Source organism: Callospermophilus lateralis, unplaced genomic scaffold (assembly GCF_048772815.1).
Source record: "Callospermophilus lateralis isolate mCalLat2 unplaced genomic scaffold, mCalLat2.hap1 Scaffold_3351, whole genome shotgun sequence".
Taxonomy (NCBI): domain Eukaryota; kingdom Metazoa; phylum Chordata; class Mammalia; order Rodentia; family Sciuridae; genus Callospermophilus; species Callospermophilus lateralis.
Genome location: NW_027513890.1, coordinates 18,546 through 36,079, shown reverse-complemented (window position 1 = coordinate 36,079; position 17,534 = coordinate 18,546). Strand labels below are relative to the sequence as shown.

The 17,534-nt window shown below is 37.4% G+C and overlaps 1 protein-coding gene across 1 annotated transcript; it reads right to left on the bottom strand.

Moving 5' to 3' along the window:
• Positions 1-3,064: 3,064 nt before the first annotated feature.
• On the bottom strand, positions 3,065-14,446 carry LOC143640577 (sulfotransferase 1C1-like). The gene is made up of 6 exons (XM_077108277.1): positions 14,347-14,446; positions 9,805-9,902; positions 5,715-5,841; positions 4,689-4,783; positions 3,364-3,544; positions 3,065-3,177 (listed from the first exon to the last, which is right to left on the bottom strand). The coding sequence occupies exons 1-6, from the start codon at positions 14,444-14,446 to the stop codon at positions 3,065-3,067; spliced, it is 714 nt and encodes a 237-aa protein (XP_076964392.1).
• Positions 14,447-17,534: the final 3,088 nt, after the last annotated feature.

Sequence of the window (17,534 nt, the reverse complement as noted above, 5' to 3'; positions counted from 1 at the left end):
CAGGGGTACTTAACCACTGAGAAAAATCTCCAGCCATTTTTATTTTATTTTATTTTTATTTTGAGACAGGGTCTTAATTAGTTGTTCCGGGCCTTGCCAAGTTGATGACGCTGTATTTGAACTTGCAATCTTTCAGCTTCAGCCTTCTAAGCTTAAGGCATTTTTAATCTATGTTTTTTTTTGAGAGAGAGAGAGACAGACAGAGAGAGAGAGAGAGAGAGAGAGAGAGAGAGAGAATTTTTTAATATTTATTTTTTAGTTTTCAGTGAACACAACATCTTTATTTTATTTTTATGTGGTGCTAAAGATCGAACCCAGCACCCGGCACATGCCAGGCGAGCGCATTACTGCTTAAGCCACATCCCCAGCCCAAATCTGTGGTTTTATAGTGAGGAGGGGATGGAACACTAGCTAGAGACTGGGGGAATCCTTATTCCACTGCATCCAACATAGTCTCTCTCTCTCTCTCTCTCTCTCTCTCTCTCTCGGTTTTCTCATTCAAAAAGTGAGATTGTTGAATAGTGAAATATTTCTGGCTCTCCTAATTCTATTTCAAATTTTTTGATCAAACTTCTTGTAAGTGAATGCTTACCAAGTAATTTATGCATAACTATTTACAATTTGATCTTCCATGACTGATTCATTTAGGGGTGTGTGTGTGTGTGTGTGTGTGTGTGTGTGTGTGTGTAGTGTCTCATTAGAATAAAGGTTTTTTTGAAAGTACCCATGAACGTTTAGCATGTTAGATTAGGAAGACTTTGTGGATGTTCATTGCCTCTCTCATTGTTATTCTATAGGGTTGGGACCACAGATATTTAAAAATTAAATTAAACCATTAATAATTCTTTTTTGTTGGTATTAGAGATTAACCAAGATATGCTTGACCACTTAGTTACATACCCAGTCCCCATTTTTTTTGTATTATTATACAGGGTTTTACTAAATTGCTGAGAATCTCATTAAGATACTGAAGCTGACCTTGTACTCTCAATTCGCATGCCTCAGGCTCCCAAATCACTGAGATTATAGGAGTGCAACATGGAAGCCAGATAATTATTCTTTGTAGTACCTAGAATATTATTAAAAGAGCATAACAGAGCTTTTTTTTAGAGAGAGGGAGAGAGAGAGAGAGAGAGAGAGAGAGAGAGGAAGAGAGAAAGAAAGAATTTTTAATATTTATTTTTTAGTTTTCGGTGGACACAACATCTTTGTTTGTATGTGGTGCTGAGGATCGAACCCCGGCCGCACGCATGCCAGGCGAGCGCGCTACCGCTTGAGCCACATCCCCAGCCCATTACAGAGATTTAAAGAAAGAAGTTCAGAAATACTTTAATTGAAATTTTTGAGAACTAGGAGAGTGGAATTGATTTTTACAAAAATAAAAGTAAAAAAAAATTTTACGATTTTCAAAAGAGTAAGGTAGGTTTTGCCTAGTTTTGAAAACTCCAGACATATTGCTTATTTTTTAATACCTCTTATATGACCAGCCCATATGACATTAAGAAAGGGAAGTATTATGTGCTTTCTGTGTAAAGTTTCAGGAAGTTCCTGGTATGTGAACTGAAGGCGTTCATGCTGGTCAACACTGCAGCACGACCACAGTACTGGATTGTTTGTCATGTGGTTAATGATTTGCTTCCCTTAGAAAGTAGAAAGAGGAAAGAACACAGATAGGGCTTAATTTGTTCTTAGGTGGAGATAATTTTCTTTATCATTTGTTTAGTGGTATAGGAAATCACCCTTCACACAAAATGCATTTTGCTAACATTCTATAAAAATAATGCAGATGTTTGAATACCTTGTGCAAATGATGGCAGAAATTTTTGTGAGACAGGTTTTAATGAAAAGGAGAAAACAGAACATGATTTTATGGTTAACTTGACCGTAAGGACAATGTTGCTAGAGCCTTCTATTCAAAAAGTATGAAAAGTGATATTTTCCCCCAGAGATATAAGATTCAAATCTTTCTTAAAATGTATAAGGGACTGGATTTTTCATTTTTATTTTTCCTAGGTGAATTTATAGTTCTTTTTTTTCTAAGAAGTTCATCTGAAATATAAAATCTCTTTCTGCTTTTCAGCCTTACTTTGGTCACAGAAGGTGGCTCAGGTTCTTGATTATCCTCTGTTTTTTAGCATTTGCTCCAATGCGCAGCAGTGGCCTTTCTCTTTGGTCTCTAGACCGTTTCAAGTCATCCTGGATCGGACCCAGCTCCCTGGATTCCATTTTCATGTTATCTTCTGTATCTCATAGTCTAATATTAGAGCTGTGTCATCATTTTTCTCATTCTTGACCATCACTGTGGTTTACTATGTCCCCCAACCTTGTGTTAGACACTCAGTCTCCATTGCAACACAGTTGAGAGGAAGATCCTCATAAGAGGTGATTAGGTCATTAAGGGCATCGCCATAGGGATGAATTTGCGGGGGGAGTGAGTTCCTAATGAAAGGGTAAGCCCCCACCTCTCATCCTTTCTTGCCATCACACTTTCCACCATGGAATGATGCATCAAGAAAGTTCTTGCCAGATGTGAACCTTTCAACTTTGAAATTCCTACACTTCAGAATTTTAAGAAATCGCTGTTCTTTATAAATCATCCATGTCAGTTATGGCAGCACAAAGTGGACCAAGACAAATGTTTAGAATAAAAAAATAGTTCTTCATATTCTCCCTGGTACTTCTTATTCTCTTTGCTTTGTTTTTAAATTTTTCTTGCGCTGAAATTCTGTTCTTATTTATTCATCTCTTTTCAGGAGTTTTGTCTTTGAGAAACCAGATAGTTATAGACAAGTGATGGAGTGAAGTTGTGTTTATTTTGCCTTAGTACAGAGTATATTTTCATGAGGCAGGAGTCCACACCAATGACCATGTAACTAATTTAAAACTTTCTATCCATGATTTGATTATGTTTTAATGAAGTATTATTATAGTAATTCAGGATCTACAAATAGCGTGGAATGGTTTAGGATAAGAGGAAGAATGCTTTTAAGTATCATGGGGTTTAAATGGGTACAATCTAGTAATAAAGTCTGGGGCAGCACCCCACCTCCCCCACCAGCAGCTCTCAGATCTCTGTGCGAAAGGTCAGAGTGCTCCCTGCCATCTTCTTCTGGTAGTCCTTGTCAAATTCTTCATTTTGGGCCACAGTAAAATAGTTCTTCCAGTCACCAGGCATCCCTGAAACAAGGCAAAATCTCAGTGATTGCTTCAAGAGTCCAGGGAGAATTGAGTGTACACCCAAGTTGTACAGTGGTATTGCTGGCAAGAATAAGCAATGCAGCATCAAACACTAATGGGAAAATCCAAGTAGACATGAGAATTACAGGGTTTCACTTGACATCTTAGGATATATGTCTCATCTACCTTTCCTCATAAAAGGGGAGATGGAGTGGTCCATGATGCTGCTAGGTAGAGTAGTATAGTTGGCCATTGGGTTTTGCTTCATGACATCAAATGAGGTATGATAGATGATTTTATTCAGAACTTCCTCTGTTATGTCTTTCTCCAGGAACTTCAATATCTTCTCAATTCTCCTCTTTGGGTTCTGTATGTAGAACAATTACACAAAATAAATATTTTGGGATCTTCCATTAGGGATGATATTCTGTTAAGGTTAACTGCATTTGTAAAGAGACATGTTAAGGGATTCATTCAAATATATTCCACAAATATTTCTCAAGTGTTACTAGTGAAAGGCACTGTACTACCCCAGATGTGCAGCAACAAGAAGATTGGGACTATTTCTATCATCAAGGAAATTGCCCTGCAAGAAGGAAACTGGGTATAAAATGAGCAATTGAAGTTCTAGATGTGCTTCCTGTGTCCCCACATTCCAGGAACGGGGAGGACAGGATGGGGATCATCTGAAAGAGACCAGGAGACCTCAAGAGAAGGAGAAATGTCAACTTCTGGAGGAGATCAGGGAAGGCATAGTGAACAAAGGAGAGTGTTGGTTAGTGTGATAATTAACTCTAGTGTCTGGGCTATAAGAATTGGCAGCAAATGGTCTATGAGTTTAATAGAAGGCTAATAAAAGAACGAGTTTACCCAGAAGTGTACATGTTTGTACCTTGCTTCTTTCTGATAAAAAAATAGTTGCAAAAAAAGGAGTTATAGCTTTTGATTAAATTTTAGAGTACTTCTTAGCATGGTCATAGGTGGCAATTTGTAATTCAAGGACATTAATCCAGACTCACAAGTGTTGAATCTGCTATCCACTCATCCACAATGAAATGAAGAAATCAGTTCACTGTCCTAATGTGTGACACTAATCCTGCAAATTTCAAATGGACTAGACCTCAAGTAGTAAGGAGGGCATAGAAGAGAGAGAAGGAAGTAGATTTCTTGAACAGAAATATGCACAATTGATAGTTATGATCGCAAAAATCTTTACAATAATCTCATGAGATAGAGATGATATAATTTTGTAGGTAAAGAAACATGACTCATATGTATCAGGATTCAACAAGGTGATCTGGCTAGAAGGCACAAGCTATTTCCAGAGGAAAAGGGTCTTCTGGAAAGTGTGAAAAAAAGATACTTCTGAAGACAAAAAATATGGTTAGAGCTGAGGGGAAAACCTAGCTGGAAAGAGTGTCATGGAGAGGTTCTTCTGTTGGTAAGTACACATTCCAGTGTCCCCACATCCCAGGAACTGGATGACAGGATGGGGATCGTATTGCCTTCACCTCTTTCATGTCCTCATAGAAAAGGTAGAGAATGTGATGCTGGTCCTTCATATCCCACCATCCCTTTACATGGTCATACCAGGAGCCCCATAGCACTGAGGAGGAGAGAGAAGGGACATCAATGTCAATATGAAACTTATCAAATGAGCATGACTTATCAAATAAAAGAGGAAAATTACTAAATACAACCAAAATACAAAGATACTGAGCAGAAGGATTCTTATTGCACAAGACAGAAAACTTGTTCTTTGAAAGTATTTTGGAAGATTGTGAAAAATATTCAGAATTTCCTGGGTTATATTTCCACCCTCGAACTTAGTTTTCCACAAGATATTGTCTATGGCCAGGGAATAAAAATCTTTTCCTTGCATCACCACAAATTGTATAGATCAATAAATATTGTTTCCAACATGCTGATTTTGAAAAAAAGACTTTCATTTTAAAAAGTCTCTAATTACCTGCTCTTGGGACATCTTTGTTTTCAGTGATGGTAAATGGGAGGAGAGAAGATTGCTGGGTGTCTTTTGTTGTCCCTGTGAACCCTCCTGTACCTTGCATCTTTATCTACGTTGCCAAGCACTTTGCAAGTTGACCTGCACAATCTGTCACCAGGGTCTCCTTTTACCTCAGAATAATAGATGGACTTTATTTCAAGAAGCATTGGAAGGCTTTTGCAAGCAGGAAGAGAGAAAGAACAATATATTTGTTTCACTGATGCCTCCCAATTGACTCACTTTATTGATTGCTACCTCCACCAAACGCCTCAGCTTCTGTGAAGGGGACCTCTCCTATCTCCAGGGAACTGTTGCTCCTTCAAGAATACTTCACTAGTTCTTGCTGATTTCCCAAAACTCTGCCCACAGCATTGTGAATAGTCTATTTGTTGACATCTCTTGGGAGACCTCATTCATGACATCTACTTCCTTGCAGGACCTTGACAGATACAATTCAGTGAAAACTCTTCTTTTTTGATGTCAATAGCTAAGTGAGGGAGAAAATAGGAACCCACAGTTTCCTTTCACTTACCTTTTCCATCTTTGAATGCTTCAATGTATTCCTCCCATGTACCAGGGTCAGGCACCATTGAATTCATTCTTGAAAAATGATAGTAAGATACCAGACAGTCCTTGGTATTTCTAGATACATAGATAATCTGGAATCATACAGAAAAGGGAGAGAGAGGAAGAGAGAAAGCAAGATAGAAAATTATCACCATTTAGTGCTGAGGTTGTTGTTTTTAGAAAGCCATTTTGGAGAGTCTTGGATGATCCTATTGGAGGAATAGAGCATACATATGTTTTCTACAAAGTGATCATCTCTTCCAGTCTGCCTAGAAATTGTTCTGATTTGTAGCTGGTAGTCTTTGTGTTACTATTGAGTACCTCTTCTTTTAAATCCTAGAATTTTCCTGGGTTGCACATAAATACTGTACTCATCCTAACTTAACTTGGAGAATAAGGTATGTTCATCTATTCAGGGTGCTCTAACAAAGTACCACAGACTGGGTGTCAAATAAAAACTAGAAAGATTATTTCTCACAATTCTAGAGGTTAGATTGTCTGGTCAGGTCTTGCTTCCTCTTAGATGACCATGTTTTATAAGAGTCCTAATCTTAGGACCTAAGGACCTAATCATCTATGAAAGCACCCCCATTCTTAAAACCATTACTTTGAGGATTAGAATTTCAATATTTGAACTTGAGAGGGTCATAACATGTGAAGGAAAGGTTCTCCTTGGATTTTGATAAACAAAAAATCTAAATTATAAAGTGGAAGGAGCTAAAGCAATGAGCTTATTGTCCCATTCTTACAAGATGAATCCCAGGCTTATAGATAAATTATCATTCCTATATTTTTATTCATGGATAAGATTGAAGACCTCTAAGGACAGTGCCAACTCTTTTTTAGTGATGTTTGTGATGCTGATTCTTAAAGGAAAGGCAATGGTATGTCCTGGCAAGAAAAAAATGACCTCTTAGCTTCTTGTCTTGCTGTCCCCCTCCTTCCCTAACCACCTTGGGTTCTGTTCCAACCTATGCTGCTTTCAGTGGGGTTGGGGAGGTAGAGCACTGTGGTGATGGGTAGTGTTCCCCCCCAAAGGTCCATATGTAAAGAATTGGTACTTAGGGTAGAATTACTGGAAGAGATTGAGCCTTGTGAGAGGGAGGTCTTAGGTCATTGGAGGTGTATTCTCAGAGGGGATTGTAGAATCCTGTGTCCTCTTTTTTGTCTGTCTGTCTCTCTTTCTCTCTCTCTGTCTCTGTCTCTCTCTCTCTCTCTCTCTCTCTCTCTCTCTATATATATATATATATATATATATATATATATATATATATATATATATGAGTGTGTGTGTGTGTGTTTACACACATACACATATATATAGCTAAAGATGTGAAAACTCAATCTGATATGCACTTTTGCCATAAATTGCCCTAACTGGAGGTCTAACTAAGTGGACTGCCTGGTCTTGTATTTTAACCTTCAAGCCAAAATAGTCCTCCTTTTACTTCACAAGTAGCTGTGTCAGGTATTTCATTACAGTACTTCAAAGCCAACCGATACAAGCTCAAAATTTTCTCAAGCACATTTGCCCAGCATATCACTTTATCAACAGAATTTGTGTCCAACACAACCAATACTCAGTCATAGTTTCCTCTTGGTGAATTACTCTCTCTCTCTCTCTCTCTTCCATTCCCAACTACATTTCACCTATTATTCTCTTAGTCCTGTCATGACTATTGTTCTGGCCCATTTTTTGCTGTTCGATTTCCATCCAATATTCATGAACATAATTAAGAAACCAAAAAATCTGAGGTAACTACAAAGCCATGTATCAATATATTCTCAGATATTTCTTAATTTTTATGTCAGCTCTTGCTTTCAAGGCCTAAGTAACTGACAGTATGAGTCTTGGGCTAGATAGGGATGTGTAGTCCAATGTTAAATCAATTTCCAAGAGTTTGTTGACCTGTATTAGTTTTGAATTGCTGATGAAACAAGTCACCACAAATTCAGTGTTTTAAAACAATGTTGATTTATTCTTTTAAAGATATGGAGGTCAGATTTCACTGGGCTAAAGTCAAGGTGTAATCAAAACTGGTTCCTTTTGGTAGTTCTAGGGAAAAATTCATTTCCTTGTGTTTGACTCTGGAGTGTGACTGCATTTTTTGCCTCCTGACACCCTCCTGGATCACTCTAACTTCTTTATTTGTCACATTTCCTATTTCATAAGTCCTTCATGGTGATATCTAGGGCCTAGATAATCCAGGATAATAGTACCATCTTGAGATCCTTAATTTCATCATACCTACAAGGTCCATTTTGCAATAATAGCATTCCCAGGTACTGTTTAATAGATGCAGATATCTTTGGGCAATCACTCTTCATCCTATTATACCATCCTAAAATGAAAAGCTTGTACTAAGTTCTCTAAAGTCATTTCCTACTCAACTAACTCACAAATCTTAGTGCATAAAGAGAGATAATGCCATTGATATTTCTACACTATTTAGAAGACCTGAGTTTACAAAAGGAAGGTGTTAGTATGGTGAATAACCAAGGGCTAGTGTATCTTCTGACACTAAGCCTACAAGATCTGGTAATAATATTGGTTTTTGAGCAGCAAAATTAGCATGTCATGAATGGAATTATCTGTGGCAATAAAGCAAAAATTTTTTACGAGTCAAGGTATCTTGGGTATAATCTCAGGAATGGGATAGAATTCCTAAGCATAGTCTTATGGCTGTCTATACTATTTTGTCTTGCCCCCCCCTTTCCCCTTCACAGGAATGGGAGACCATTTCTGAATATGAACAACTGTTCAGTAGTATTGTACTTTATTTGGAAAGAGGAGATGGTCAAGATAAAGAATTGGTGAGTCATAGAAACCCAGAAAACAGAATTGCATTTTGTATATGGACACGGCACCAAGGATAGTGCTATAGCTAAACAGACATAACTCTTATGGTTTCTAATTGAGTTCAGTACAGAAAATGAAAGAGCTTGTGGTTATCTTGGCAGTGAGAAACTTAACATCAACTCACTTTGTTTGCAACTTTCATGTAATTGGGTTTCCCTAGGATCTTGCCTATAAGGAGATATTCTAGTCCAGTTAATATGAGCATCTGATTCTGCCATGTGATTTTACTTTCTATTGTAAATTTCAATTTAGTATTTAGTTTATATTCATATTACATTGATTTCAAGTTTCACTGGTAGAGCACATATCAAAAGGAAACACTAATATAGTCAATGTACACTGCATTTGTGGGATTTGAATTAGGAAGTGTCATTTGTATTATTGCATGGACATAGAGGCATAATAGCACCTGGAAGCTTGCTTCATGAGATATGTTCTTTTTAAGTGTGGGCCAAGTTTCTAGATGCTAACAAAATCAGATTTCTCATCCTGAAAGGAAGAGAAATAGTTTTTGAACACCAAAGTGGACATTATTTAATTGGAACAGCCAGATAATGAACATGAGCATGGACTTCAGATTTTGACAGTGGAGAATATAATTGACAGACTCAGCTGCATCACTCTGAATTTACCACCATATTCCTTGAAAGGCCACATTTCTGAAAGGCTGCTCTTAGCTAAAGAGTGAGCATGATGGGGCTTTCTAGGCAATCAAGACTCTCTGGTGGTTGGCTTTGGTTGGAGAATCTGCATTGGTGTGGCTGCATTTTGTTCAGGGCTTCATTGAAAATGTCCCTAGATCTCCTTACTTGCCCCACGGGATCAGGCCAGCATCACGATCTGATGGCTCTCCATGCTCCTTTGTCTACACTTTCTCCCCGCAGGTTTTTCCCCAAGTAGATATTTGCATATCTAACTCCCCCATACCCTATGCTTGTTGGAGGACCCAAACTAAGATTCCAACCTTCCTCAGGAAGTGCCTGCTTTGTTTCATTGATCACTGCCTTTGAAGTTGGATTAGTTGTCAATCAGAACGATTTCCCAGTATATTTCTAGAAATAGTATTAGGAAAGGAAGGTGGATCCAGAGAAAAGGGTATGGTATTATGGCCTACAGCTACCATGTTCAATGTAGTTCTCTGATTACTTTCCTTTGACTGTCTTTGCTTGTTTCTACTTAGAGTAGCAAATTTTACTTTTGAATTCTCTTTCCAGAAGGATGGTGGTAGCATCTGAACAGGTAGATGAGTCTTCAGAGTTCTAGGAGAAGGCATTTTATTGGCCAGGTCCAGACCTTGGAAATAAGTTGAACATTTCTCATCAGCTACATGGATCCAATAGTGTTTTGTCAAACGTTGGGAATCATATTGACCACACGACTGGCTCTGTGCCTTAAAGAATGATGTCATAGTCCGTGTTGCCCCCCTAGCCCATAGAGTCTACCTGTCCATTCTGGTAGAGTACAACACTAATGAGGCACAGCAAAACATGGAGGCAACACTGTTTCCCTCTCCTGTTGAGCACTGAGGTGTGCCTGGGTGGGCAGACAAAGAGGCTTTGGGAGGTCTAGTTTAGTGAGAATAAGACTCAGGGTATCTGGTTCTTTGGGCATCTCTGTTGTTGCATGGAAGAGCTGCCTATTCCTCTGAAGAGAGGGAGTTTACTGGGGCACCTCGATGGCCCTAGAAGCTCTGTCTAGAGTTTCAGCCTTTCTTTCAGCTGTTACTTCCATAACCAAGTTCCTGTCGTGTGCCAGCACTGAGCACTGTGCAGCAAGATGCTTTTAACTGAAAAGTGGAGCTTTATAGTCATCAAGTAATTTTTCCAAATAGTTAAATGTGGGAGCCATGATGGGAAGTCATCAGTCGGTGGGTGTGGAGGGCCACAGAGGTGGAGCTCTGTGAGAAACAGGAGATAAGCAAGGCCAGGAAGACTGAGTAAGGCATAGACAGAATCATTCCTAGAAAGAGAAAGTCCAATGCTAAGTGCTAGAACACTGAGCGCAGCTGGGACTGGTTAAACACTGCATAAACTTCAGGGGAAGGCTTGCAAGGAAAGCAGAAGTGTCATTTGTGGAGAACAAACCATCTGACAAAGAAGCAGATCTATGGAGAAAGGGAGGTATTATATGGAAATATGGTGGAGAAAGAAAAGAAAGGAGGGAAGGAAGAAAAAGTAAAGACCTTGTGGAAATGAAAAGAAAAGCAACTCTTGACTGTTCTTCCTCCTCTTCCCATCACCAGCACTATCCACAAACAAAAGCACACAGAAGAGGCCTTACAGATGCAAGAGGGTGCTTTCAAACTAAGGACTGTCCATAAAATGAACATAAGTGGAAAAGGGCTGAGTGTATTAATACCAAATTACTGTAAAAGTCAGAAAAAGCAAACCACTTTCCCAAACCAACTACACACCTGAAAACATGGTGCCACAACCTGTCAGACTAAATTCAATATTCTGAAACAGAAATTTGGGAATTGTATATATATATATATATATATATATATATATATATATATATATATATATATATATAAAATCAGAACTACAAGAAATAAGAGTAGAAATGAAAAAAAGATAGGCAAGTACAAAAAGATCTGGTAGAAATCAAGAAAGATATAGAAAGAACATAAAAGAATATTAGAAACAGATTAAATTATGATGTAGACAATGGAGAAAAGATTTAAATGCAAACTTAACAGGAGATAGTGAAGGAAAGCAAGAAAATGCCTAAGAAAATAACAGTGACAAAATGAAAGAAGTGAAAAAAAAGTGTCCAAAGCAGAAGACAGGTGAGGAAGTTCCAAAACTGGCATGCATTGAAGTTCCTGAGAAGTAAAAAAAAAAATAGTGAGATGGAAATAATTTTTAAGTCCATAAGTTGTACAAACTTTCTGGAACAAGCCCTTTAATTTACATCTAAGCCATGGGAAGTAGATTTATAATGATCAATTCTGAAACATACTGAAGTTACTAGATCTGAAGATAAGGACCTCTAGAAAACAGATGAAATGGTTCATGAAGTTGAGAGAATACAACTAGCCTTGGACTTCTTAAAAATAGCATAAAAAAAACAAACAAACAAGGGAAAAGTGGAGTAGCATTTTAAAGAGGCTTTAGGAAAGAACTTGTGAATAAAAGATACTGTAACCAGTGCAGCTGTGCTTTAAATACCAAAAATTGTAGAATAAATGATTGAGTGTGTAAGAAGTCACTAAATGCAGCACATAGGAGCCCTTCCTTCACTATCTATGAGAATAAGTTTCATTGAACCAAGAAATGACCCAGAACACTTTGTTAAAAGTACTTAAGAGCAATTTTTCACATTATTTAGTACTAGATCTAAAATAATGCAAGTAAAGTCCTGGGTAAAATAATGTGTAGAACTTATACATTACAATGAAGTAGAAATAATGCAACTCGAAATTTGAGTAATATCACCGGCTTCTGTATAAGTAATGAGGGAGTCAGAGGATTCTTTTGAAACCAGCATATCAAATCATAAAAGATTATGTAAGAGAAAAAAAATTTACATTTTTAGAGGTAGCAATTTATAGATAGATAAACACTGGCAAAAAGGTAGAAATTTTCTTAATCATAAAAAAATAAAACAAACAAAACAATAAAAACCCAAACAAAAAGTCCTGCATGCACTTAAATAAAAGAAAAGAAAAAAAATCATATAAACACATTAAACATTATTATACACAGTAATTTCAAATGAAATTTTTAAATCTGACATAATTAGAACCAAAATTTTTGAATTTTGAATTTTTGAATTAGAACCAAAATTTTGAAATTTTTGAATCTGATATAATTAGAACCAAACCTATTAGTCATATCAATAAGAGTCAGTGCTCTTAAATTTAGAAGTATTAAGGTTTTTCAAATTGACTCATAAAAGGAAATCTAACTATATGCAGAATAGACCTTTCTAAAACACACTGACTAATAAAGACCAAAGTAAAGGAATGAAGAGAGATAAAACATGCAAATTAAAAATAAAAAGGAATTGTGATGCTATTAGATAAAGCAGGATTCAATTCTTATATGAAATGAAGAAGGAGGAGCTTTATAGTGCTGAAGACCCTATTAAATTAAGAAAATGTCATAACAAATATCTGGTATTATTAAATAATAATATAAATATAAATAACAATAGGCATTATTATAGCTATTATTATTTTACAAATAAAAAAACATTAGATTTTGAGATGCCTAATAACTTGTTCATGGTCAAGAATCTCAACCACTATTTCTAGCAGAATAGTTGGATTCCCAAGTCTATGCCTTCTCACTATTGGGTTATCTTCTGTTGCCAAAGGTCCCATTTATTACTATATATTTTATGAAAACATGTTCTTTATTCTCTACTTGATTACAGACTCTTCAAAGGTGTTGTGCCTTACATTTCTTACTATATTTGATGTGATGCATGATGTTTTTTGATATTGCTACTATATAAATTTGATTTAATTCTTTGGTAGACAGGTTTTAGATAAAATACATTTGAAGACATTCCCTTCGTGAGCTGGCAGCAGAATGACACAGGAATGTGGCTTTTCAAAACATGTTAAAAACAACTGACACATGATGAACACAAAATTATATATTCTTATGGGGCACTGTGATAATGTAACATGTATACAACATGTAATCATCAAGTCAAGGTAATCAGCATTTCCATCTTTTTAAACAATTATTTTTCTTTGTGCTAGGAAACTTTGAACTCTTCTAGTTCATTATAAGTTACATAATGAAATTATTGAAAACTATAGATGACCTACTGTGCTGTATAGAATGCTGGAACGTTTTCCTCCCATTTAACTGTATTTTGATGCTCATTATTCAATTTCTGTCTGGTTCCTCTTCCTAGCCTCTAGTGACTTGCAGTCAACAATTTCTATAAAATTAAATGTTAAGTCCCACATATGAGCAAAAACATGCAGTATTTTTCTTTTTGTGTCTGGCTTATCTCTCTGAACATAATGTTCTTTAGTCACATTTACATTGGGGCAAATGACAGAATTTCACTCCTTTATGGCTAAATAATATTTTAGTATCTATATACCAAAAAATTATGGCTCAGTGGATGCTATGGTTCCTCAATCTTGCTATGTTAGCTTTCCATCATGAAAACAGATACTTCAAATAATCAACTTATAAAGAGGAAAGATTTGTTTTAATTCACAGTTTTAGAGGTTCCAGTCAATGACCATTTGGCCCTTTTGCCTTGGGCCTATGATGAAGCAGCATCTCATGGTGAGAGCGTTGGGTAGAACAAAACAACTCACCTCATGGACAGGAAGGGCAAGACGGAGAGCAAAGGGTCCCTCAACTTCAAGGGCACACCCAATGCTCTAAACCCCTCCCACCATGTCCTGCCTACCAAAGGTACTGTACCTTCTGTCAACTCCAAATGGGGATCAAGCCTTTACTATGTGGACACTGGGGAGACATTTAGGATCCAAATTATTTAGGATCCATCTGCCTTCTCTACACTAAAATGCTCCAGCATAAGGAAAGAATGATTACCTGATGCTGCCAAATCATACATCTTAGAAAAGGAATTTGGAAGTCATTTTTTCCTACTTTTTTGACTTAGATTATCTTCAGATTCCTTCTCAGTTTCATTTGGAAATACTTTCTAAGAGGCCTATGGGAAAATGCCTTCCTTAGGTGAAGACTGACCCTGTATGGTGGTAATGACCTCTCAGGTCCCAGCTGGGCACACTTACCTGAGTTGAGAGATGGAGGTAAAGACCACTCTAGGAAAGGGTGCTGGTCAAAGGTGTTGGCCCTCTGGCACTTTTGCACATCTCCATCATTTTGGATCATGTCCACAATCTCCTGTGTCCAGGTTGTTCCTAAAAGCATCAATCATTCTCAATACCATTCACCATGGCACAGTTCAATCCATTTTTCCTTGATTATTCAGTTAAATTTGCTTTTTCTGAACATGGAACAGGATCATCTCATGTGTCACCTTTTCTGTATGCCAACCAAAGTGGGTGGGATCCTCCTTTGAGCACTGGAGGCCCTCCATTCTCATTGTCACGACCTGCTCATAATATGTGCTTCTTTGAACACCTGTTCTCTGTATCCTTAGTATTTAGCATAGAAATTTGCAGGTAATAGACCTAGATTGGTTGTATAAATATTGAATCAAATGTAATGAGACATAAAGATGAATTAGCCAATGTCCCTCCTTTAACAAGCTATTATGGTTTTCTTTTTGGAGGAAATATGGCAGAGACTGCTTATTATCTAGCTACTATTCATATTTTTTTCCTTTCAAATTAAGAGATCCTCAAATATTAGCTGGACTTATAACTATTTATGTAAAAAGCTGCATTTTCAATCTTTCTTGCAATTACATGTGGCCAGGGCACTAAATTCTGGGAAGCAGTTTTTAAAGGGAGGTACAGAGAGTAACTCCTTATTTACGACCTCTTTGATGGTATTTTGGAATGATGATTGGACCTCCAGCAACTTATACAGGACCATAGAAGCAAAAGCCACATCTTAAGGTGGTGGAGAAGAAAGTTAGAAGGAGTCAGGTTTGCTGATGAAGGGTGCAGCCACTGTTTCAGTATTGGACTACCAATATAAGGACAACTTTTCTTTTGTGTTATTTTGAGTTTTCTGATACCCTTAGTCAACCTGAATTCTAAATGATATAGAAGAGGGATATTAATGGACATATGGATAGGCAAAAGTTAAATTATGGGAGGGAGGCTGAGTTACTGCAGTGGGGGTCAGTAGGTCTAATTGAGGAGAAAGGTACAAGGCCTGGAATGAAGACTCAAAGCAGAATGGAGTGTGCATCTCCATTAAGGAGGCAGGGCAAGCCAGGAGAGGAAATTTCAAGAGCTAAGAGAGAGAGGCAGGCATACTCTCCATGCTGGAAGTGTAAGAAAGGCTCAGAAGAGGTTGAGAGGTATTGAGAAGTGGGGAATAGAGAGAAAGAGTGTCAGGACCATGGTATAGAGGACAATATGTTCGACTGCATAATTTCCAAGGTGAGTTGAAACAAAATTTCTTCCTGAAGAACAATACAGGATGAAGTTAAGAACTAGGCAAGAGAAGTGTCCAAAGCAAATTAGTCAGGAAAGAAGAGTATTGAGAAACTGAAAGTGCCTAACCTAGTTGACTAAATAAGATCTGGTGAGGTGGGGTGCTTCAGAATCTATGAAGAAAGAAGCATCTTCCAAATATCTTCAGTGAATCCACACTTTCTTGCAATCTTTCTGATTATGAATATCTAATATTTTTCTTACTGAGTCAAGCGGTCCCTGAGAGATTTTTTTTCAAACTGGTTACAGCTTATAGTTCTTTGCTTCACTTGGTCACACAGTGTGGAATTAGAAATATAGAAAATGCAGGAGATCATCAGTCACTTCATCACAGTCTTTTCCTATTTGTCTATTCTGCACAATCCTGAGATATCCTTTGCCTTTTTTCCCCCACATAATCCACTTCATTTTATAAGAGACTGGTAGACATCATCTCCACTTTCCCAGATGCATTCCACCATACTCACATAGGTTTTAGACGCTGTTATTTTAGCCCAGTATCTATTGGGCTGAAAGATTCATTTTCTTGTCAATTTCTCCCTAGGAGGAACATCTCAGAAATAGGGGCTACTGTTCATTCAGGAAAGCTTAACAGAGAAGAAGGAGATCCTGGGCAGCCAAGATTTACTGGAAGAACTTCTACACTATTTCTTAGATTCTGTGCTCTTACGTTGTTTTGTAATTTTTTTTTTATTCCATTGCAATTCTGGCCACCTCTTTCTTTACCAAGGACTTAAATAAGAGGGAGGATCTTGCATTTGCATTCATGAATAAGTCTTGGTTCCACTTTTTCCAGGGACCAGTACTGAAGAAAAACTATATTCATTAAAATTAGGAGTCCCAATTTCAATATCATTGCTTTGCTAAGGCTGATGCCACCTACTGCTATTTCTGCACACCCACCTGCCTTTGCGTAGGTTGCAATGAGGAGATCATCATATTTTGCTTGGGAATTCCAGATTTTGTCACAGTTATCACTTATCAGCTTGGTCATGAGGATTCCATCAATTTCTGTGGTTTCTGGTTGTAGGTATTTTTCCTCCAGGTGGAAATCTTTCATTTCCTCCAAGGAATTTTAGTATGTGGACTTGACAGGTGCTTAAAAGAAAGGTAGACTTTTGTCATTTCTAATACTTAGAACAGTCACTCCTTAATTTTTTTTCTTTGGAGAGAGTCAGGAGAGGTGCATGATAGGAGCTTATTATTGCTTTTAATATTTATTTATGTAAGAAAAGTCAAAACCGTGGAAGCCTGGAGCATTTTGAAAAGCTTTGTTTCAGGGTGTAACAATGATAAAGATGCAAATACATCTCAAATGGAGATAAACATGGGGAAGGAACACAGATCTGGGAAATTGTCTCCCTTGGGTTGGCACTTCAGAGCCTACCTGTCTGAGGTCTGAGTGACAGAGATATGAAGAGCCCATGGCAAAGGCCTCTTGTCAGGTTTTAACACAAAGAAGTCAGAATGGAATCAGAATATAGGTTGACTGGCTTTGAAGCATGCTGGAAGAGGGTGAATAAGCTGCGTTTGATCTGAGTAGCTGTAGAGCTTGGGGGAAGTTATTTACACTCTTCTTGGGGTTCCTCATTAGACAATGACTATCAACAGACTATACCATGACAGAGTGAATGACAGAAATCCCCTTGTATTTCTACAATCACAGATTATGCATTCAGTCTTCAAATTCTGACTGAAGAGTAATAAGCCAGCTAAGCATTTAACCTCTATTTGCTAGGGGAAGTAACCCTGACTTGTTCTTCAAAAGAATAAATATCATGTAGCAACATACAATAAAAGAAGACAAAAGGGCTTGGGCAGAGGAGACAGTTATAAGTTAGAAAAAACTA